The sequence below is a fragment of the Bombina bombina genome, chromosome 3 (genome assembly GCF_027579735.1).
Source record: "Bombina bombina isolate aBomBom1 chromosome 3, aBomBom1.pri, whole genome shotgun sequence".
NCBI classification, from domain to species: domain Eukaryota; kingdom Metazoa; phylum Chordata; class Amphibia; order Anura; family Bombinatoridae; genus Bombina; species Bombina bombina.
In genome coordinates, this window is record NC_069501.1 from 1113896104 (window position 1) to 1113915312 (window position 19209).

Genomic DNA, 19209 nt, shown 5'->3' on the forward strand with positions numbered 1-19209 from the left:
GAGAGGACTATGGTGATTATACTTAGTTTTATATCTTCAATCAAAAGTTTGTTATTTTAAAATAGCACCGGAGTGTGTTATTACCTCTCTGGCAGAGTTTGAAGAAGAATCTACCAGAGTTTTGCTATGATTTTAGCCGGAGTAGTTAAGATCATAATGCTGTTCTCGGCCATCTGAGGAGTGAGGTAAACTTCAGATCAGGGGACAGCGGGCAGATGAATCTGCATAGAGGTATGTAGCAGTTTTTATTTTCTGACAATGGAATTGATGAGAAAATCCTGCCATACCGATATAATGTCATGTATGTATACTTTACACTTCAGTATTCTGGGGAATGGTACTTCACTAGAATTACACTGTAAGAAATACATAAAGCTGTTTAATAACTAGAGATTATGTTTAACGTTTTTGCTGGAATGTAAAATCGTTTTCATTTGCTGAGGTACTGTGTGAATAAATGTTTGGGCACTATTTTTCCACTTGGCAGTTGCTTAATCTGTTTTTCTGACAGTTTCTGTTCTCCCTCACTGCTGTGTGTGAGGGGGAGGGGCCGTTTTTTGGCGCTTTTACTATGCATCAAATATTTCAGTCAGCAACTCATTGTATTCCCTGCATGATCCGGTTCATCTCTACAGAGCTCAGGGGTCTTCAAAACTTATTTTGAGGGAGGTAATTTCTCTCAGCAGAGCTGTGAGAATTATAGTTTGACTGAGATAAAAAAACGTTTATTCTGTAATTTGTTTCCTGCTTTCAGAATTTGTTATCTTTGCTAATGGGATTAAACCTTTGCTAAAGTTGTGTTGTTTACAAGGATTGAGGCTATAACTGTTTCAATTTATTAATTTTCAACTGTCATAGATCTTCTGTGCTTCTTAAAGGCACAGTACGTTTTAATATTATTCTAATTGAATTGTATTTCCAAGTTGCAAGTTTATTTGCTAGTGTGTTAAACATGTCTGATTCAGAGGATGATACCTGTGTCATTTGTTGCAATGCCAAAGTGGAGCCCAATAGAAATTTATGTACTAACTGTATTGATGCTACTTTAAATAAAAGTCAATCTGTACAAATTGAACAAATTTCACCAAACAACGAGGGGAGAGTTATGCCGACTAACTCGCCTCACGTGTCAGTACCTACATCTCCCGCTCAGAGGGAGGTGCGTGATATTGTAGCACCGAGTACATCTGGGCGGCCATTACAAATCACATTACAGGATATGGCTACTGTTATGACTGAGGTTTTGGCTAAATTACCAGAACTAAGAGGTAAGCGTGATCACTCTGGGGTGAGAACAGAGTGCGCTGATAATATTAGGGCCATGTCAGACACTGCGTCACAGGTGGCAGAACATGAGGACGGAGAACTTCATTCTGTGGGTGACGGTTCTGATCCAAACAGACTGGATTCAGATATTTCAAATTTTAAATTTAAACTGGAAAACCTCCGTGTATTACTAGGGGAGGTGTTAGCGGCTCTGAATGATTGTAACACAGTTGCAATACCAGAGAAAATGTGTAGGTTGGATAAATATTTTGCGGTACCGACGAGTACTGAGGTTTTTCCTATACCTAAGAGACTTACTGAAATTGTTACTAAGGAGTGGGATAGACCCGGTGTGCCGTTCTCACCCCCTCCGATATTTAGAAAAATGTTTCCAATAGACGCCACCACAAGGGACTTATGGCAAACGGTCCCTAAGGTGGAGGGAGCAGTTTCTACCTTAGCTAAGCGTACCACTATCCCGGTGGAGGATAGCTGTGCTTTTTCAGATCCAATGGATAAAAAGTTAGAGGGTTACCTTAAGAAAATGTTTGTTCAACAAGGTTTTATATTGCAACCCCTTGCATGCATTGCGCCGATCACGGCTGCAGCGGCATTCTGGATTGAGTCTCTGGAAGAGAACATTGGTTCAGCTACTCTGGACGACATTACGGACAGGCTTAGAGTCCTTAAACTAGCTAATTCATTCATTTCGGAGGCCGTAGTACATCTTACTAAACTTACGGCGAAGAATTCAGGATTCACCATTCAGGCACGCAGGGCGCTGTGGCTAAAATCCTGGTCAGCTGATGTTACTTCTAAGTCTAAATTGCTTAATATACCTTTCAAAGGGCAGACCTTATTCGGGCCCGGGTTGAAAGAGATTATCACTGACATTACAGGAGGTAAAGGCCATGCCCTGCCTCAGGACAAAGCCAAAGCCAAGACTAGACAGTCTAATTTTCGTTCCTTTCGTAATTTCAAAGCAGGAGCAGCATCGACTTCCTCTGCACCAAAACAGGAAGGAGCTGTTGCTCGCTACAGACAAGGCTGGAAACCTAACCAGTCCTGGAACAAGGGCAAGCAGACTAGGAAACCTGCTGCTGCCCCTAAAACAGCATGAATTGAGGGCCCCCGATCCGGGATCGGATCTAGTGGGGGGCAGACTTTCTCTCTTCGCCCAGGCTTGGGCAAGAGATGTTCAGGATCCCTGGGCGCTAGAGAATATCTCAGGGATACCTTCTGGACTTCAAATACTCTCCTCCAAGAGAGAGATTTCATCTGTCAAGATTGTCAACAATCCAGACAAAGAAAGAGGCGTTTCTACGCTGCGTACAAGAGCTCTTGTTAATGGGAGTAATCCATCCAGTTCCACGATCGGAACAGGGACAGGGGTTTTACTCAAATCTGTTTGTGGTTCCCAAAAAAGAGGGAACTTTCAGACCAATCCTGGACTTAAAGATCCTAAACAAATTCCTAAGAGTTCCATCGTTCAAGATGGAGACTATTCGGACAATTTTACCTATGATCCAAGAGGGTCAATACATGACCACTGTAGATTTAAAAGATGCTTACCTTCACATACCGATTCACAAAGATCATTATCGGTACCTAAGGTTTGCCTTCCTAGACAGGCATTACCAGTTTGTGGCTCTTCCATTCGGATTGGCTACAGCTCCAAGAATCTTCACAAAGGTTCTGGGTGCTCTTCTGGCGGTACTAAGACCGCGGGGAATCTCGGTAGCTCCATACCTAGACGACATTCTGATACAAGCTTCAAGCTTTCAAACTGCCAAGTCTCATACAGAGTTAGTGCTGGCATTTCTAAGGTCACATGGATGGAAGGTGAACGAAAAGAAAAGTTCACTCGTTCCACTCACAAGAGTTCCTTTCCTGGGGACTCTTATAGATTCTGTAGAAATGAAGATTTACCTGACAGAGGACAGGCTAACAAGACTTCAAAGTGCTTGCCGCACCCTTCATTCCATTCAACACCCGTCAGTGGCTCAATGCATGGAGGTAATCGGCTTAATGGTAGCGGCAATGGACATAGTACCCTTTGCACGCTTACACCTCAGACCACTGCAACTGTGCATGCTAAGTCAGTGGAATGGGGATTACTCAGACTTATCCCCTTCTCTGAATCTGGATCAAGAGACCAGAAATTCTCTTCTATGGTGGCTTTCTCGGCCACATCTGTCCAGGGGGATGCCATTCAGCAGACCAGACTGGACAATTGTAACAACAGACGCCAGCCTTCTAGGTTGGGGTGCCGTCTGGAATTCTCTGAAGGCTCAGGGACAATGGAGTCAGGAGGAGAGTCTCCTGCCAATAAACATTCTGGAATTGAGAGCAGTTCTCAATGCCCTCCTGGCTTGGCCCCAGTTGACAACTCGGGGGTTCATCAGGTTTCAGTCGGACAACATCACGACTGTAGCTTACATCAACCATCAGGGAGGGACAAGAAGCTCCCTAGCTATGATGGAAGTATCAAAGATAATTTGCTGGGCAGAGTCTCACTCTTGCCACCTGTCAGCAATCCACATCCCGGGAGTGGAGAACTGGGAGGCGGATTTCTTAAGTCGTCAGACTTTTCATCCGGGGGAGTGGGAACTTCATCCGGAGGTCTTTGCCCAAATACTTCGACGTTGGGGCAAACCAGAGATAGATCTCATGGCGTCTCGACAGAACGCCAAGCTTCCTCGTTACGGGTCCAGATCCAGGGATCCAGGAGCAGTCCTGATAGATGCTCTGACAGCGCCTTGGGACTTCAGGATGGCTTACGTGTTTCCACCCTTCCCGTTGCTTCCTCGATTGATTGCCAGAATCAAACAAGAGAGAGCATCAGTGATTCTAATAGCACCTGCGTGGCCACGCAGGACTTGGTATGCAGACCTGGTGGACATGTCATCCTGTCCACCTTGGTCTCTACCTCTGAAACAGGACCTTCTGATACAGGGTCCCTTCAAACATCAAAATCTAACTTCTCTGAAGCTGACTGCTTGGAAATTGAACGCTTGATTTTATCAAGACGTGGATTTTCTGAGTCAGTTATTGATACCTTAATACAGGCTAGGAAACCTGTTACCAGAAAGATTTACCATAAGATATGGCGTAAATACCTATATTGGTGTGAATCCAAAGGTTACTCTTGGAGTAAGGTTAGAATTCCTAGGATATTGTCTTTTCTACAAGAAGGTTTAGAAAAGGGTTTATCTGCTAGTTCATTAAAGGGACAGATCTCAGCTCTGTCCATTCTGTTACACAAACGTCTGTCAGAAGTTCCTGACGTCCAGGCTTTTTGTCAGGCTTTGGCCAGAATTAAGCCTGTGTTTAAAACTGTTGCTCCACCATGGAGTTTAAACCTTGTTCTTAATGTTTTACAGGGCGTTCCGTTTGAACCCCTTCATTCCATTGATATAAAGTTGTTATCTTGGAAAGTTCTATTTTTAATGGCTATTTCCTCGGCTCGAAGAGTCTCTGAATTATCAGCCTTACATTGTGATTCTCCTTATTTGATTTTTCATTCGGATAAGGTAGTCCTGCGTACTAAACCTGGGTTCTTACCTAAGGTAGTTACTAACAGGAATATCAATCAAGAGATTGTTGTTCCTTCTTTATGCCCAAATCCTTCTTCAAAGAAGGAACGTCTACTGCACAACCTGGATGTAGTCCGTGCTCTAAAATTTTACTTACAGGCAACTAAGGAATTTCGACAAACGTCTTCTCTGTTTGTCATTTACTCTGGGCAGAGGAGAGGTCAAAAAGCTTCCGCTACCTCTCTTTCTTTTTGGCTTCGTAGCATAATTCGTTTAGCTTATGAGACTGCTGGACAGCAGCCTCCTGAAAGAATTACAGCTCATTCTACTAGAGCTGTGGCTTCCACTTGGGCCTTCAAGAATGAGGCCTCTGTTGAACAGATTTGCAAGGCTGCAACTTGGTCTTCGCTTCATACTTTTTCCAAATTTTACAAATTTGACACTTTTGCTTCATCGGAGGCTATTTTTGGGAGCCTGCCTATCCCTCCCGTCATCTGTGTACTTTTGCTTTGGTATTGGTATCCCACAAGTAATGATGACCCGTGGACTGATCACACTTAACAGAAGAAAACATAATTTATGCTTACCTGATAAATTCCTTTCTTCTGTAGTGTGATCAGTCCACGGCCCGCCCTGTTTTTAAGGCAGGTAAATATTTTTTAATTTATACTCCAGTCACCACTTCACCCTTGGCTTTTCCTTTCTCGTTGGTCCTTGGTCGAATGACTGGGAGTGACGTAGAGGGGAGGAGCTATATGCAGCTCTGCTGGGTGAATCCTCTTGCACTTCCTGTTGGGGAGGAGTAATATCCCAGAAGTAATGATGACCCGTGGACTGATCACACTACAGAAGAAAGGAATTTATCAGGTAAGCATAAATTATGTTTTTATTGCGTCATTCTTGGCGCGGATTTTTTTGGCGCAAAAATTCTTTTCCGTTTCCGGCGTCATACGTGTCGCCGGAAGTTGCGTCATTTTTTTGACGTTATTTTGCGCCAAAAATGTCTGCGTTCCGGATGTGGCGTCATTTTTGGCGCCAAAAGCATTTAGGCGCCAAATAATGTGGGCGTCTTGTTTGGCGCTAAAAAAATATGGGCGTCGCTTTTGTCTCCACATTATTTAAGTCTCATTATTTATTGCTTCTGGTTGCTAGAAGCTTGTTCACTGGCATTTTTTTTCCCATTCCTGAAACTGTCATTTAAGGATTTTGTTCAATTTTGCTTTATATGTTGTTTTTTCTATTACATATTGCAAGATGTTCCACGTTGCAACTGAGTCAGAAGATACTTTAGGAAAATCACTGCCGGGGCTGGAGCTACCAAGCTAAGTGTATCTGCTATAAATTTTTGGTATCTGTTTCTCCAGCTGTTGTTTGTATTGCATGTCATGACAAACTTATTAATGCAGATAAAATTTCCTTTAGTACTGTTATATTACCTGTTGCTGTTCCGTCAACATCTAAATTTCAGAGTGTTCCTGATAAACATAAGAGATTTTATTTTTTAAATCCATTTAGAAGGCTATGTCTGTTATTTCTCCTTCTAGTTTACATAAAAGTCCTTTAAAACTTCTCTTTTTTTCAGATGAATTTTTAAATGAACATCATCATTCTGATACTGATAATGGTTCTTCTGGTTCAGAGGTTTCTGTCTCAGAGGTTGATGCTGATAAATCTTTGTATTTGTTCAAGATGGAATTTATTCGTTCTTTATTTTAAAGAAGTATTAATTGCTTTAGATATAGAGGATGCTGGTCCTCTTGATACTGAATCCAAACGTTTAAATAGGGTTTTTAAATCTCCTGTAGTTATTCCAGAAGTGTTTAATCTCCCTGATGTTTTTTCTGAAGTAATTTCCAGGGAATGGAATAATTTGGGTAATTCTTTTACTCCTAAACGTTTAAGCAATTATATCCTGTGCCATCTGACAGATTAGAGTTTTGGGACAAAATCCCTAAGGTTTGGGGCTGTCTCTATTCCTGCTAAAATGTACTACTATTTCTACGGCAGATAGTACTAAATTTAAGGATCCTTTAGATAAGAAAATTGAATCCTTTCTAAGAAAAGTTTACTTATGTTCAGGTAATCTTCTTAGACCTGCTATATTTTTACCGGATGTTGCTGCAGCTTCAACTTTTTGGTTAGAAGTTTTAGCACAACAAGTAACAGATCATAATTTTATAGCATTATTATTCTATAACATGCTAATAATTTTATTGGTGATACCATCTTTTGATATCATTAATGTTGATGTCAGGTATATGTCTCTAGCTATTTTAGCTAGAAAAGCTTTATGGATTAAACTTGGAATGCTGATATGTCTTCTAAGTCAACTTTGTTTTCCCTATCTGTCCAGGGTAATAATCATTTTTTCGTTCTTTTTTTCATAATAAGGAACAAAAGCCTGATCCTTCATCCTCAGGAGCGGTATCAGTTTGGAAACTTTTTCCAGTTTGGAATATATCCAAGCCTTATAGAAACCTATAGTCAGCTCCTAAGTACCCATGAAGGTGCGGCCCTTTTTTCCTGTTCAGCTGGTATGGGGCAGATTACGTTTTCTTCAAAGGAATTTGGATCAATTCCGTTCTCAATCTCTGGTTTCAGAACATTGTTTCAGAAAGGTACAGAATTGGCTTCAAGTTAAGGCCTCCTGCTAAGAGATTTTTTTCTTTCCCGTGTCCCAGTTAAAACAGCAAGGCTCAGCATTTCTGAAATGTGTTTCAGATCTAGAGTTGGCTGGAGTAATTATGCCAGTTCCAGTTCTGGAACAGGGACTAGGGTTTTATTTTATCTCTTCATTGTACCAAAGAAGGTCAATTCCTTCAAACCAGTTCCGGATCTATCAATATTGAATCGTTATGTAAGGATACCAACATTCAAGATGGTTACTGTAGGACTATTCTGCCTTTTGTTTAGTAAGGGCATTATATGTCTACAATAGATTTACAGGATGTGTATCTGCATATTCCGATTCATCCAGATCATTTTTAGTGTCTGAGATTCTCTTTTTAGACAAGCATTACCAGTTTTGTGGCTCTACCGTTTGGCCTAGCCTCAGTTCCAAGAATTTTTTTTCAAAGATTCTCGGTGCCCTTCTTTCTGTATTCAGAGAACGGGGTTTTGGTATTTCCTTATTTGGACGATTATCTTGGTATTTGCTCAGTCTTCTCATTCGAAGAATCTCATGCGAATCGATTTGTGTTGTTTCTTCAAGATCATGGTTGGAGGATCAATTTACCAAAAAGTTCATTGATTCCTCAGTCAAGGGTAACCTTTCTGGGTTTCCAGATAGATTCAGTGTCCATGACTCTGTCTTTAACAGACAAAAGACGTCTAAAATTGATTTCAGCTTGTCGAAACCTTCAGTCACAATCATTCCCTTCGGTAACCTTATGCATGGAAATTCTAGGTCTTATGACTGCTGCATCGGACGCGATCCCCTTTGCTCGTTTTCACATGCGACCTCTTCAGCTCTGTATGCTGAATCAATGGTGCAAGGATTACACAAAGATATCTCAATTTATATCTTTAAAAACCGATTGTTCGACACTCTCTAACGTGGTGGACAGATCACCATTGTTTAATTTAGGGGGCTTCTTTTTGTGCTTCCGACCTGGACTGTAATTTCAACAGATACAAGTCTCACAGGTTGGGGAGCTGTGTGGGGATCTCTGACGGCACAAGGAGTTTGGGAATCTCAGGAGGTGAGATTACCGATCAATATTTTGGAACTCCGTGCAATTTTCAGAGCTCTTCAGTTTTGGCCTCTTCTGTAGAGAGAATCGTTCATTTGTTTTCAGACAGACAATGTCACAACTGTGGCATACATCAATCATCAAGGAGGGACTCACAGTCCTCTGGCTATGAAAGAAGTATCTCGAATTTTTTTGGTTTGGGCGGAATCCAGCTCCTGTCTAATCTCTGCGGTTTATATCCCAGGTGTAGACAATTGGGAAGCGGATTATCTCAGCCGCCAAATGTTCCATCCGGGCGAATGGTCTCTTCACCCAGAGGTATTTCTTCAGATTGTTCAAATGTGGGAACTTCCAGAAATAGATCTGATGGCGTCTCATCTAAACAAGAAACTTCCCAGATATCTGTCCAGATCCCGGGATCCTCAGGCGGAGGCAGTGGATGCATTTTCACTTCCTTGGAAGTATCATCCTGCCTATATTTTTCCGCCTCTAGTTCTTCTTCCAAGAGTAATCTCCAAGATACTGAAGGAATGCTCGTTTGTTCTGCTGGTAGCTCCGGCATGGCCTCACAGGTTTGGTATGCGGATCTTGTCCGGATGGCCTCTTGCCAACCATGGACTCTTCCGTTAGACCAGACTTTCTGTCGCAAGGTCCTTTTTTCCATCAGGATCTGAAATCCTTAAATTTATAGGTATGGAGATTGAACGCTTGATTCTTGGTCAAAGAGATTTCTCTGACTCTGTGATTAATACTATGTTACAGGCTCGTAAATCTGTATCTAGAGAGATATATTATAGAGTCTGGAAGACTTATATTTTTTGGTGTCTTTCTCATCATTTTTCTTGGCATTCTTTTAGAATGCCGAGAATTTTTTTCAGTTTCTTCAGGATGGTTTAGATAAGGGTTTGTCTGCAAGTTCCTTGAAAGGACAAATCTCTGCTCTTTCTGTTCTTTTTCACAGAAAGATTGCTATTCTTCCTGATATTCATTGTTTTGTACAAGCTTTGGTTCGTATAAAACCTGTCATTAAGTCAATTTCTCCTCCTTGGAGTTTGATTTTGGTTCTGGGAGCTCTTCAAGCTCCTCCCTTTGAACCTATGCATTCATTGGTCATTAAATTACTTTCTTGGGAAGTTTTTGTTCCTTTTGGCCATCTCTTCTGCCAGAAGAGTTTCTGAATTATCTGCTCTTTTCTTGTGAGTCTCCTTTTCTGATTTTTCATCAGGATAAGGCGGTGTTGCGAACTTCTTTTGAATTTTTACCTAAAGTTGTGATTTCCAACAACATTAGTAGAGAAATTGTGGTTCCTTCATTATGTCCTAATCTTAAGAATTCTAAGGAGAAAGCATTGCATTCTTTGCATGTTGTTAGAGCTTTGAAATATTATGTTGAAGCTACTAAGTCTTTCCGAAAGACTTCTAGTCTATTTGTTATCTTTTCCGGTTCTAGAAAAGGCCAGAAAGCTTCTGCCATTTCTTTGTCATCTTGGTTGAAATCTTTAATTCATCTTGCCTATGTTGAGTCGGGTAAAACTCCGCCTCAGAGGATTACAGCTCATTCTACCAGGTCAGTTTCTACTTCCTGGGCGTTTAGGAATGAAGCTTCGGTTGATCAGATTTGCAAAGCAGCAACTTGGTCCTCTTTGCATACTTTTTCAATTCTACCTTTTTGATGTATTTTCTTCTTCTGAAGCAATTTTTGGTAGAAAAGTACTTCAGGCAGCGGTTTCAGTCTGAATCTTCTGCTTATGTTTTTTATTAAACTTTATTTTGAGTGTGGATTATTTTCAGCAGGAATTGGCTGTCTTTATTTTATCCCTCCCTCTCTAGTGACTCTTGTGTGGAAAGATCCACATCTTGGGTAATCATTATCCCATACGTCACTAGCTCATGGACTCTTGCTAATTACATGAAAGAAAACATAATTTATGTAAGAACTTACCTGATAAATTCATTTCTTTCATATTAGCAAGAGTCCATGAGGCCCACCCTTTTTGTGGTGGTTATGATTTTTTTGTATAAAGCACAATTATTCCAATTCCTTATTTTATATGCTTTTGCACTTTTTTATCACCCCACTTCTTGGCTATTCGTTAAACTGAATTGTGGGTGTGGTGAGGGGTGTATTTATAGGCATTTTAAGGTTTGGGAAACTTTGCCCCTCCTGGTAGGAATGTATATCCCATACGTCACTAGCTCATGGACTCTTGCTAATATGAAAGAAATGAATTTATCAGGTAAGTTCTTACATAAATTATGTTATATATATATATATATATATATATATATATATATATATATATATATATATATATATATATATATATATATAAATAAATTATTGTTTTTTTTTTTTTTTCTTCTTTATTCAACACCCTTAGAAATTTGGAAATCCAATTCAGTTAAGGTTTAGAGAGGCAGAAGAGCGTCCAAGGATGTTTGAAGAACTCGGACAGAGGTTGCAGCACTATGCAAAAATTTTAGAAGAATACAGGAATAAGGTAATAAACTTGCTTGGAATCTGTTTTTTAGTAAAAATTAAAGAAGGTGCTCAATATTTAAAGGGGGGTGAACACAGTTTTTTGTTTTGTGATTCAGACAGGTTATACAATTTTTAAACAACCTTCCAATTTATCAAATTTGCTTTAGTCTCTTGGCATTCTTTGCTGAAGGAGCAGCCATAAAATACTAGGAGATAGTTGAACACATTGGGTGAGCCAATGACGAAACGTATAGATGAACAGCCACCAATCATCAGCTAGACCCCAGCAGTGCATTGCTGCTCCTTAGCCTACTGAGCTATGCTTTATTGCAAAGGATACCAAGAGAACAAAATAAATTAAATCATAGAAGTTGAAAGTTGTTAAAAATTGCATTTTTTTTATCTGAATTATAAATGTTTGATTTTGATTCAACTTTCCCTTTTTTTTAAGGTTATATGTTTCTATCCTGTATCTGCAATACATTATCAAGTCAAAATGTATTTAAAGGGACATAAAACCCAAAACATTTCTTTCATGATTCTGATAGAACATCCAATTTTAAACAACTTTCCAATTTACTTCTATTTTCTACTTTTTATTTGCTTTCTTGTTTTCCTTTGTTGAAAAGCAGGGATGGAAGCTCAGGATTGTGCACATGTCTGCAGCACTGTATGGCAGCAATTTTGCTACAATGTTATAGATTAGCAAGAGCACTAGATGGCACCACTATTTCCTGTCATGTAGTGCTCTAGAAATGTGCGTGCTACCTATTTAGATATCTCTTCAACAAAGAATAACAAGAGAAGGAAGATACTAGAAGTAAATGATTTTTTTTTAAATGTTATTAAACATGGGTTTCATGTCCCTTTTTTTAAATGTGAGTCAGTTTTAGATGTGATTTAAAATATTTGTGAAAATGAGTTTAATCTCTGATGAGGGTCCTAACACTGATAAACTGATATCATTTCCATCTTGTAATTAGCTGAGTTATTGCAGGCCCTTTATATAAGACAACCAGTGGCATTCAGCTCTTTTGAAAGTTTTATTTTTTATTTTCAATAGTTTTTATTGAGGTTTAAAATGCAGGATTACAAATAAATGCTATTGCACAAATCGTAGACATAAGTAGAAAGGATAACATACTGGTCGTTAGACCCATATCTTACAGTCAATTCTGCTTCATTAAGACATATTGTAGATAAACCTCATTTCTCTTGTAAGGTGTATCCAGTCCACGGATCATCCATTACTTGTGGGATAGTCTCCTTCCCAACAGGAAGTTGCAAGAGGATCACCCACAGCAGAGCTGCTATATAGCTCCTCCCCTAACTGCCATATCCAGTCATTCTCTTGCAAGCTCTCAACATAGCTGGAGGTAGTAAGAGGAAAGTAGTGTAATATAGTTAGTTTTTTCTTCAATCAAAAGTTTATTGTTTTTAAATGGTACCGGAGTTGTACTATTTTATCTCAGGCAGCATTTAGAAGAAGAATCTGCCTGCGTTTTTCTATGATCTTAGCAGAAGTAACTAAGATCCACTGCTGTTCTCACATATGTCTGAGGAGTGAGGTAACTTCAGAGGGAGAATGGCGTGCAGGTTATCCTGCAATAAGGTATGTGCAGTTTAAGTTTTTCTAGGGATGGAATTTGCTAGAAAAAAGCTGCTGATACCGGATTAATGTAAGTTAAGCCTAAATACAGTGATTTAATAGCGACTAGTATCAGGCTTGCTATCAGAGGTATATACTCTGATTAATGTGCAATATAAAACGTTTGCTGGCATGTTTAATCGTTTTTATATATGCTTTGGTGATAAAACTTATTGGGGCCTAGTTTTTTTCCACATGGCTGGCTTGATTTTTGCCTAGAAACAGTTTCCTGAGGCTTTCCACTGTTGTAATATGAGTGGGAGGGGCCTAGTTAAAATTACAGACAGAGACATTCAGCTTCCCTCAGCAGTCCCCTGCATGCTTTAGGACATCTCTGAAGGGCTCAAAAGGCTTCAAAAGTCATATATTGAGGAAGGTAAAGCCACAGTGAAGCTGTGGCAGTTGTGACTGTTTAAAAAACGTTTTTTTCAATTTGTTAATCCGTTTTTTGTATTAAGGGGTTAATCATCCATTTGCAAGTGGGTGCAATGCTCTGCTAACTTGTTACATACACTGTAAAAATTTCGTTAGTTTAACTGTCTTTTCTCACTGTTATTTCAAATTTTAGCAAAATTTGTTACCCTTAAAGGCACAGTAACGTTTTTTTTATATTGCTTGTTTAACTTGATGTAAAGTGTTTTCCAAGCTTGCTAGTCTGTATAAACATGTCTGACATAGAGGAAACTCCTTGTTCATTATGTTTAAAAGCCATGGTGGAACCCCATATGAGAATATGTACTAAATGTATTGATTTCACTTTAAACAATGAAGATCAGCTTTTATCTTTAAAAAATTTATCACCAGAGGATTCTGGCGAGGGGGAAGTTATGCCGACTAACTCTCCCCACGTGTCAGACCCTTTGACTCCCACTCAAGGGACTCACGCTAAAATGGCGCCAAGTACATCAAAGACGCCCATAGCGATTACTTTGCAGGACATGGCGGCAATCATGGATAATACCCTGTCAGTGGTATTAGCCAGACTGCCGGAATTCAGAGGAAAGCGCGATAGCTCTGGGGTTAGACGTAGTACAGAGCGCGCAGATGCCTCAAGGCCCATGTCTGATACTGCGTCACAATATGCAGAAGCTGAGGAAGGAGAGCTTCAGTCTGTGGGTGACATTTCTGATTCGGGGAAACCTGATTCAGATATTTCTACTTTTAAATTTAAGCTTGAGAACCTCCGTGTATTGCTTGGGGAGGTGTTAGCTGCTCTGAATGACTGTGACACAATTGCAGTACCAGGGAAATTGTGTAGACTGGATAAATACTATGCAGTGCCGGTGTGTACTGATGTTTTTCCAATACCTAAAAGGTTTACAGAAATCATTAATAAGGAGTGGGATTGACCTGGTGTGCCGTTTCCCCCCCCCCCCCCCTCCTATTTTTAGAAACATGTTTCCAATAGATGCCACCACACGGGACTTATGGCAGACAGTCCCTAAGGTGGGGGGAGCAGTTTCTACTTTAGCAAAACGTACCACTATCCCTGTCGAGGACAGTTGTGCTTTTTCAGATCCAATGGATAAAAAATTAGGTTACCTTAAGAAAATGTTTATTAAACAAGGTTTTATCCTGCAGCCCCTTGCATGCATTGCGCCTGTCACTGCTGCTGCGGCGTTCTGGTTTGAGTCTCTGGAAGAGGCCTTAGAACACTTAAGCTAGCTAATTCTTTTGTTTCTGACGCCATTGTTCATTTGACTAAACTAACGGCTAAGAATTCTGGATTCGTCATCCAGGCGCGTAGGAGCGCTATGGTTTAAATCTTGGTCAGCTGACGTGACTTCAAAGTCTAAATTACTAACATTCCCTTCAAGGGGCAGACCCTATTCGGGCCTGGTTTAAAGGAAATTATTGTTGACATTACTGGAGGTAAGGGTCATACCCTTCCTCAAGACAGGGCTAAATCAAAGGCCAAAACAGTCTAATTTCCGTGCCTTTTGAAACTTCAAGGCAGGTGCAGCATCAACTTCCTCTGCTACAAGACAAGAGGGAACTTTTGCTCAATCCAAGCCGGGCTGGAAACCTAACCAGTCCTGGAACAAAGGCAAGCAGGCCAGAAAGCCTGCTGCTGCCTCTAAGACAGCATGAAGGAACGGCCCCTATCCGGTAACGGATCTAGTAGGGGGCAGGCGTGGGCAAGAGATGTTCAGGATCCCTGGAGATCATATCTCAGAGATATCTTCTGGACTTCAAAGCTTCCCCTCCTCAAGGGAGATTTCACCTTTCGAGATTATCTGTAAACCAGATAAAGAAAGAGGCATTCTTACGCTGTGTGCAAGACCTCCTAGTTATGGGAGTGATCTGTCCAGTTCCACAGTCGGAACAGAGACAGGGTTTTTATTCAAATCTGTTTGTGGTTCCCAAAAAAGAGGGAACCTTCAGACCCATTTTGGATCTAAAGATCTTAAACAAATTCCTCAGAGTTCCATCGTTCAAAATGGAAACTATGATCCTACCTACCTATGATCCAGGAGGGTCAGTACATGACCACAGTGGATTTGAAGGATGCTTACCTTCACATACCGATTCACAAAGATCATCATCGGTTCCTAAGGTTTGCCTTTCTGGACAGGCATTACCAATTTGTGGCTCTTCCCTTCGGGTTAGCTACAGCTCCAAGAATCTTTACAAAGGTTCTGGGATCGCTTCTGGCGGTCCTAAGTCCGCGAGGTACATCAGTGGCCCCTTATCTGGACGACATCCTGATACAGGCGTCAAGCTTTCAGATTGCCAAGTCACATACGGACATAGTTCTGGCATTTCTCAGGTCACATGGGTGGAAGGTGAACGAGGAAAAGCGTTCTCTATCCCCACTCACAAGAGTCTCCTTCCTAGGGACTCTGATAGATTCTTTAAAAATGAAGATTTACCTGACAGAATCCAGGTTCTCAAAGCTTCTAAAATCTTGCCGTGTTCTTCATTCTATTCCGCGCCCTTCGGTGGCTCAGTGTATGGATGTAATCGGGTTGATGGTAGCGGCGATGGACATAGTGCCATTTGCGCGACTACATCTCAGACCGCTGCAACTATGCATGCTCAGTCAGTGGAATGGGGATTACACAGATTTGTCCCCTCTGCTAAATCTGGATCAAGAGACCAGAGATTCTCTTCTCTGGTGGCTATCTCGGGTCCATCTGTCCAAAGGTATGACCTTTCGCAGGCCAAATTGGACAATTGTAACAGATGCCAGCCTTCTAGGTTGGGGTGCAGTCTGGAATTCCCTGAAGGCTCAGGGATCGTGGACTCAGGAAGAGAAACTCCTCCCAGTAAATATTCTGGAGTTAAGAGCAATATTCAATGCTCTTCTAGCTTGGCCTCAGTTAGCAACCCTGAGGTTCATCAGATTTCAGTCGGACAACATCACGACTGTGGCTTACATCAACCAAAAAGGGGGAACCAGGAGTTCCCTAGCGATGTTAGAAGTCTCCAAGATAATTCGCTGGGCAGAGACTCACTCTTGCCACCTATCAGCAATCCATATCCCAGGTGTAGAGAACTGGGAGGCGGATTTTCTAAGTCGTCAGACTTTTCATCCGGGGGAGTGGGAACTCCATCCGGAGGTGTTTGCTCAATTGGTTCATCGTTGGGGCAAACCAGAACTGGATCTCATGGCGTCTCGCCAGAACGCCAAGCTTCCTTGTTACGGATCCAGGTCCAGGGACCCAGAAGCGTCACTGATAGATGCTCTAGCAGCACCTTGGTTCTTCAACCTGGCTTATGTGTTTCCACAGTTTCCTCTGCTCCCTCGACTGATTGCCAAAATCAAACAGGAGAGAGCATCGGTGATCTTGATAGCGCCTTCGTGGCCACGCAGGACCTGGTATGCAGACCTAGTGGATATGTCATCCTTTCCACCATGGACCCTGCCTCTGAGACAAGACCTTCTACTACAAGGTCCTTTCATTCATCCGAATCTAATTTCTCTGAGACTGACTGCATGGAGATTGAAAGCTTGATTTTATCAAAGCGTGGCTTCTCCGAGTCAGTCATTGATACCCTTATACAGGCACGAAAGCCTGTCACCAGGAAAATCTACCATAAGATATGGCATAAATACCTTTTTATTGGTCTGAATCCAAGAATTACTCATGGAGTAAGGTTAGGATTCCTAGGATATTGTCCTTTCTCCAAGAGGGTTTGGAAAAAGGATTATCAGCTAGTTCTTTAAAGGGACAGATTTCTGCTCTGTCTATTCTTTTGCACAAGCGTCTGGCAGAAGTTCCAGACCTTCAATCTTTTTTTCAGGCTTTGGTCAGAATTAAGCCTGTGTTTAAACCTGTTGCTCCCCCATGGAGCTTAAACTTGGTTCTTAAAGTTCTTCAAGGGGTTCCGTTTGAACCTCTTCATTCCATTGATATCAAACTTTTATCTTGGAAAGTTCTGTTTTTGATGGCTATTTCCTCGGCTCGGAGAGTCTCTGAGTTATCTGCCTTACAATGTGATTCTCCTTATCTGATTTTCCATTCAGATAAAGTAGTTCTGCGTACAAAACCTGGGTTTTTACCTAAGGTAGTTTCTAACAAGAATATCAATCAAGAGATTGTTGTTCGATCATTGTGTCCTAATCCTTCTTCAAAGAAGGAACGCCTTTTACATAATCTGGACGTGGTCCGTGCTTTAAAGTTTTACTTACAAGCTACTAAAGTTTTTCGCCAAACATATACACTGTTTGTTGTTTACTCTGGACAAAGGAGAGGTCAAAAAGCTTTGGCAACCTCTCTTTCTTTTTGGCTTCAGAGCGTAATACGCTTAGCATATGAGACTGCTGGACAGCAGCCCCCTGAAAGGATTACAGCTCATTCTACTAGAGCTGTGGCTTCCACCTGGGCCTTTAAAAATGAGGCTTCTGTTGAACAGATTTGCAAGGCGGCGACTTGGTCTTCGCTTCATACCTTTTCAAAATTTTACAAATTTGATACTTTTACTTCTTCGGAGGCTTTTTTTGGGAGACAGGTTCTACAGGCAGTGGTTCCTTCCATTTAAGCCTGTCTTGTCCCTCCCTTCATCCGTGTACTTTAGCTTTGGTATTGGTATCCCACAAGTAATGGATGATCCGTGGACTGGATACACCTTACAAGAGAAAACATAATTTATGCTTACCTGATAAATGTATTTCTCTTGTTGTGTATCCAGTCCACGGCCCGCCCTGTCTTTTTAAGGCACCCTATGGTTTCTCCTTTCTCGGCTTGTTTCGGTCGAATGACTGGATATGGCAGTTAGGGGAGGAGCTATATAGCAGCTCTGCTGTGGGTGATCCTCTTGCAACTTCCTGTTGGCAAGGAGAATATCCCACAAGTAATGGATGATCCGTGGACTGGATACACCATAAGAGAAATAAATTTATCAGGTAAGCATAAATTATGTTTTTGTTTTTTAACCTCATTTTTTATTTTAACAAACATTTAAAAAAAAAAAATGTTTTCCTGATTGGTTTATTTCAGAGTGAGACATATCAGCACATCAATACCACTGAAATGGAAAAAGTGGAAAAATGTGTCTCTGAAACCATGGAATGGATGAATAATGCATTGAATGCACAAGCAAAACAGAGGCTTGATGTAGACCCAGTTGTGTGCGCACATGAAATTAAAGCAAAGCATACTGTAAGTATTGTGTGTGTGTGTGTGTGTAATTCAGCTTTGTAATTAAAAATGGCTTTCACTTACAGGATAGTTAAAACTTTTATATCATGAAAGTAGGAAAAAGAATATGGAATTAAGAACAAAATATATATATTATTTTTATATATATATATATATATGTGTGTGCACATTAATGCAATTATCCTACGTTTTAACTTTGCAATGTACTTTCATTTTTTTGCCCCCTTTTTCATGTAATTTGAGAATTTGTTTGGTTCTCAGAGCTCAAAATGTACCCAGCTGACTTCTCAAGGCTAATAACACTGCTGCATATCTTTCCTTAAAGGGATATGAAACCCACATTTCTCTTGTTAAGTGTGTTCAGTCCACGGGTCATCCATTACTTATGGGATATATTCTCCTTCCCAACAGGAAGTTGCAAGAGGATCACCCAAGCAGAGCTGCTATATAGCTCCTCCCCTCACATGTCATATCTAGTCATTCTCTTGCAACCCTCAACAAAGAAGGAGGTCGCGAGAGGAGCTGGAGTTTTTACTTAATTATTCTTCAATCAAAAGTTTTTTATTTTAAATGGCACCGGAGTGTGCTGTTTTTCTATCTCAGGCAGTATTTGGAAGAAGAAACTGCCTGCGTTTTCTATGATCTTAGCAGGCGTAACTAAGATCCACTGGCTGTTCTCGACATTCTTCAGAAAATGGGAATAGCATGCGGGGTCTCCCGCAAATGAGGTATGTGCAGTACAATATTTTCTGGGAATGGAATTGACTAAGAAAACACTGCTGTTACCCGTATGATGTAAGTACAGCCTTAAATGCAGTAGTAGTGACTGGTATCAGGCTGATAAATGTATGCACAGTAGAGTTATTTTCTAGGGACTAGAATTTGACTGAAAAAATACTGTTAATACTGATATGTGTGAGCCTTAACTGCAGTAGAAGCGACTGGTAGCAGGCTTAGTAATAACTTTACACAGCATCTGA

The 19209-nt window shown here is 40.8% G+C and overlaps 1 protein-coding gene across 1 annotated transcript in view; it reads left to right on the top strand.

Moving 5' to 3' along the window:
• The window catches only part of HSPH1 (heat shock protein family H (Hsp110) member 1), a 116593-nt gene that overhangs the window by 78933 nt on the left and 18451 nt on the right, over positions 1-19209 (top strand). Inside the window, exons 16-17 of the mRNA XM_053708468.1 lie at positions 10875-10994; positions 18068-18229. Of these exons, the coding sequence (XP_053564443.1) occupies positions 10875-10994; positions 18068-18229 (282 nt within the window). The remainder of the gene's footprint in view (positions 1-10874; positions 10995-18067; positions 18230-19209) is intronic.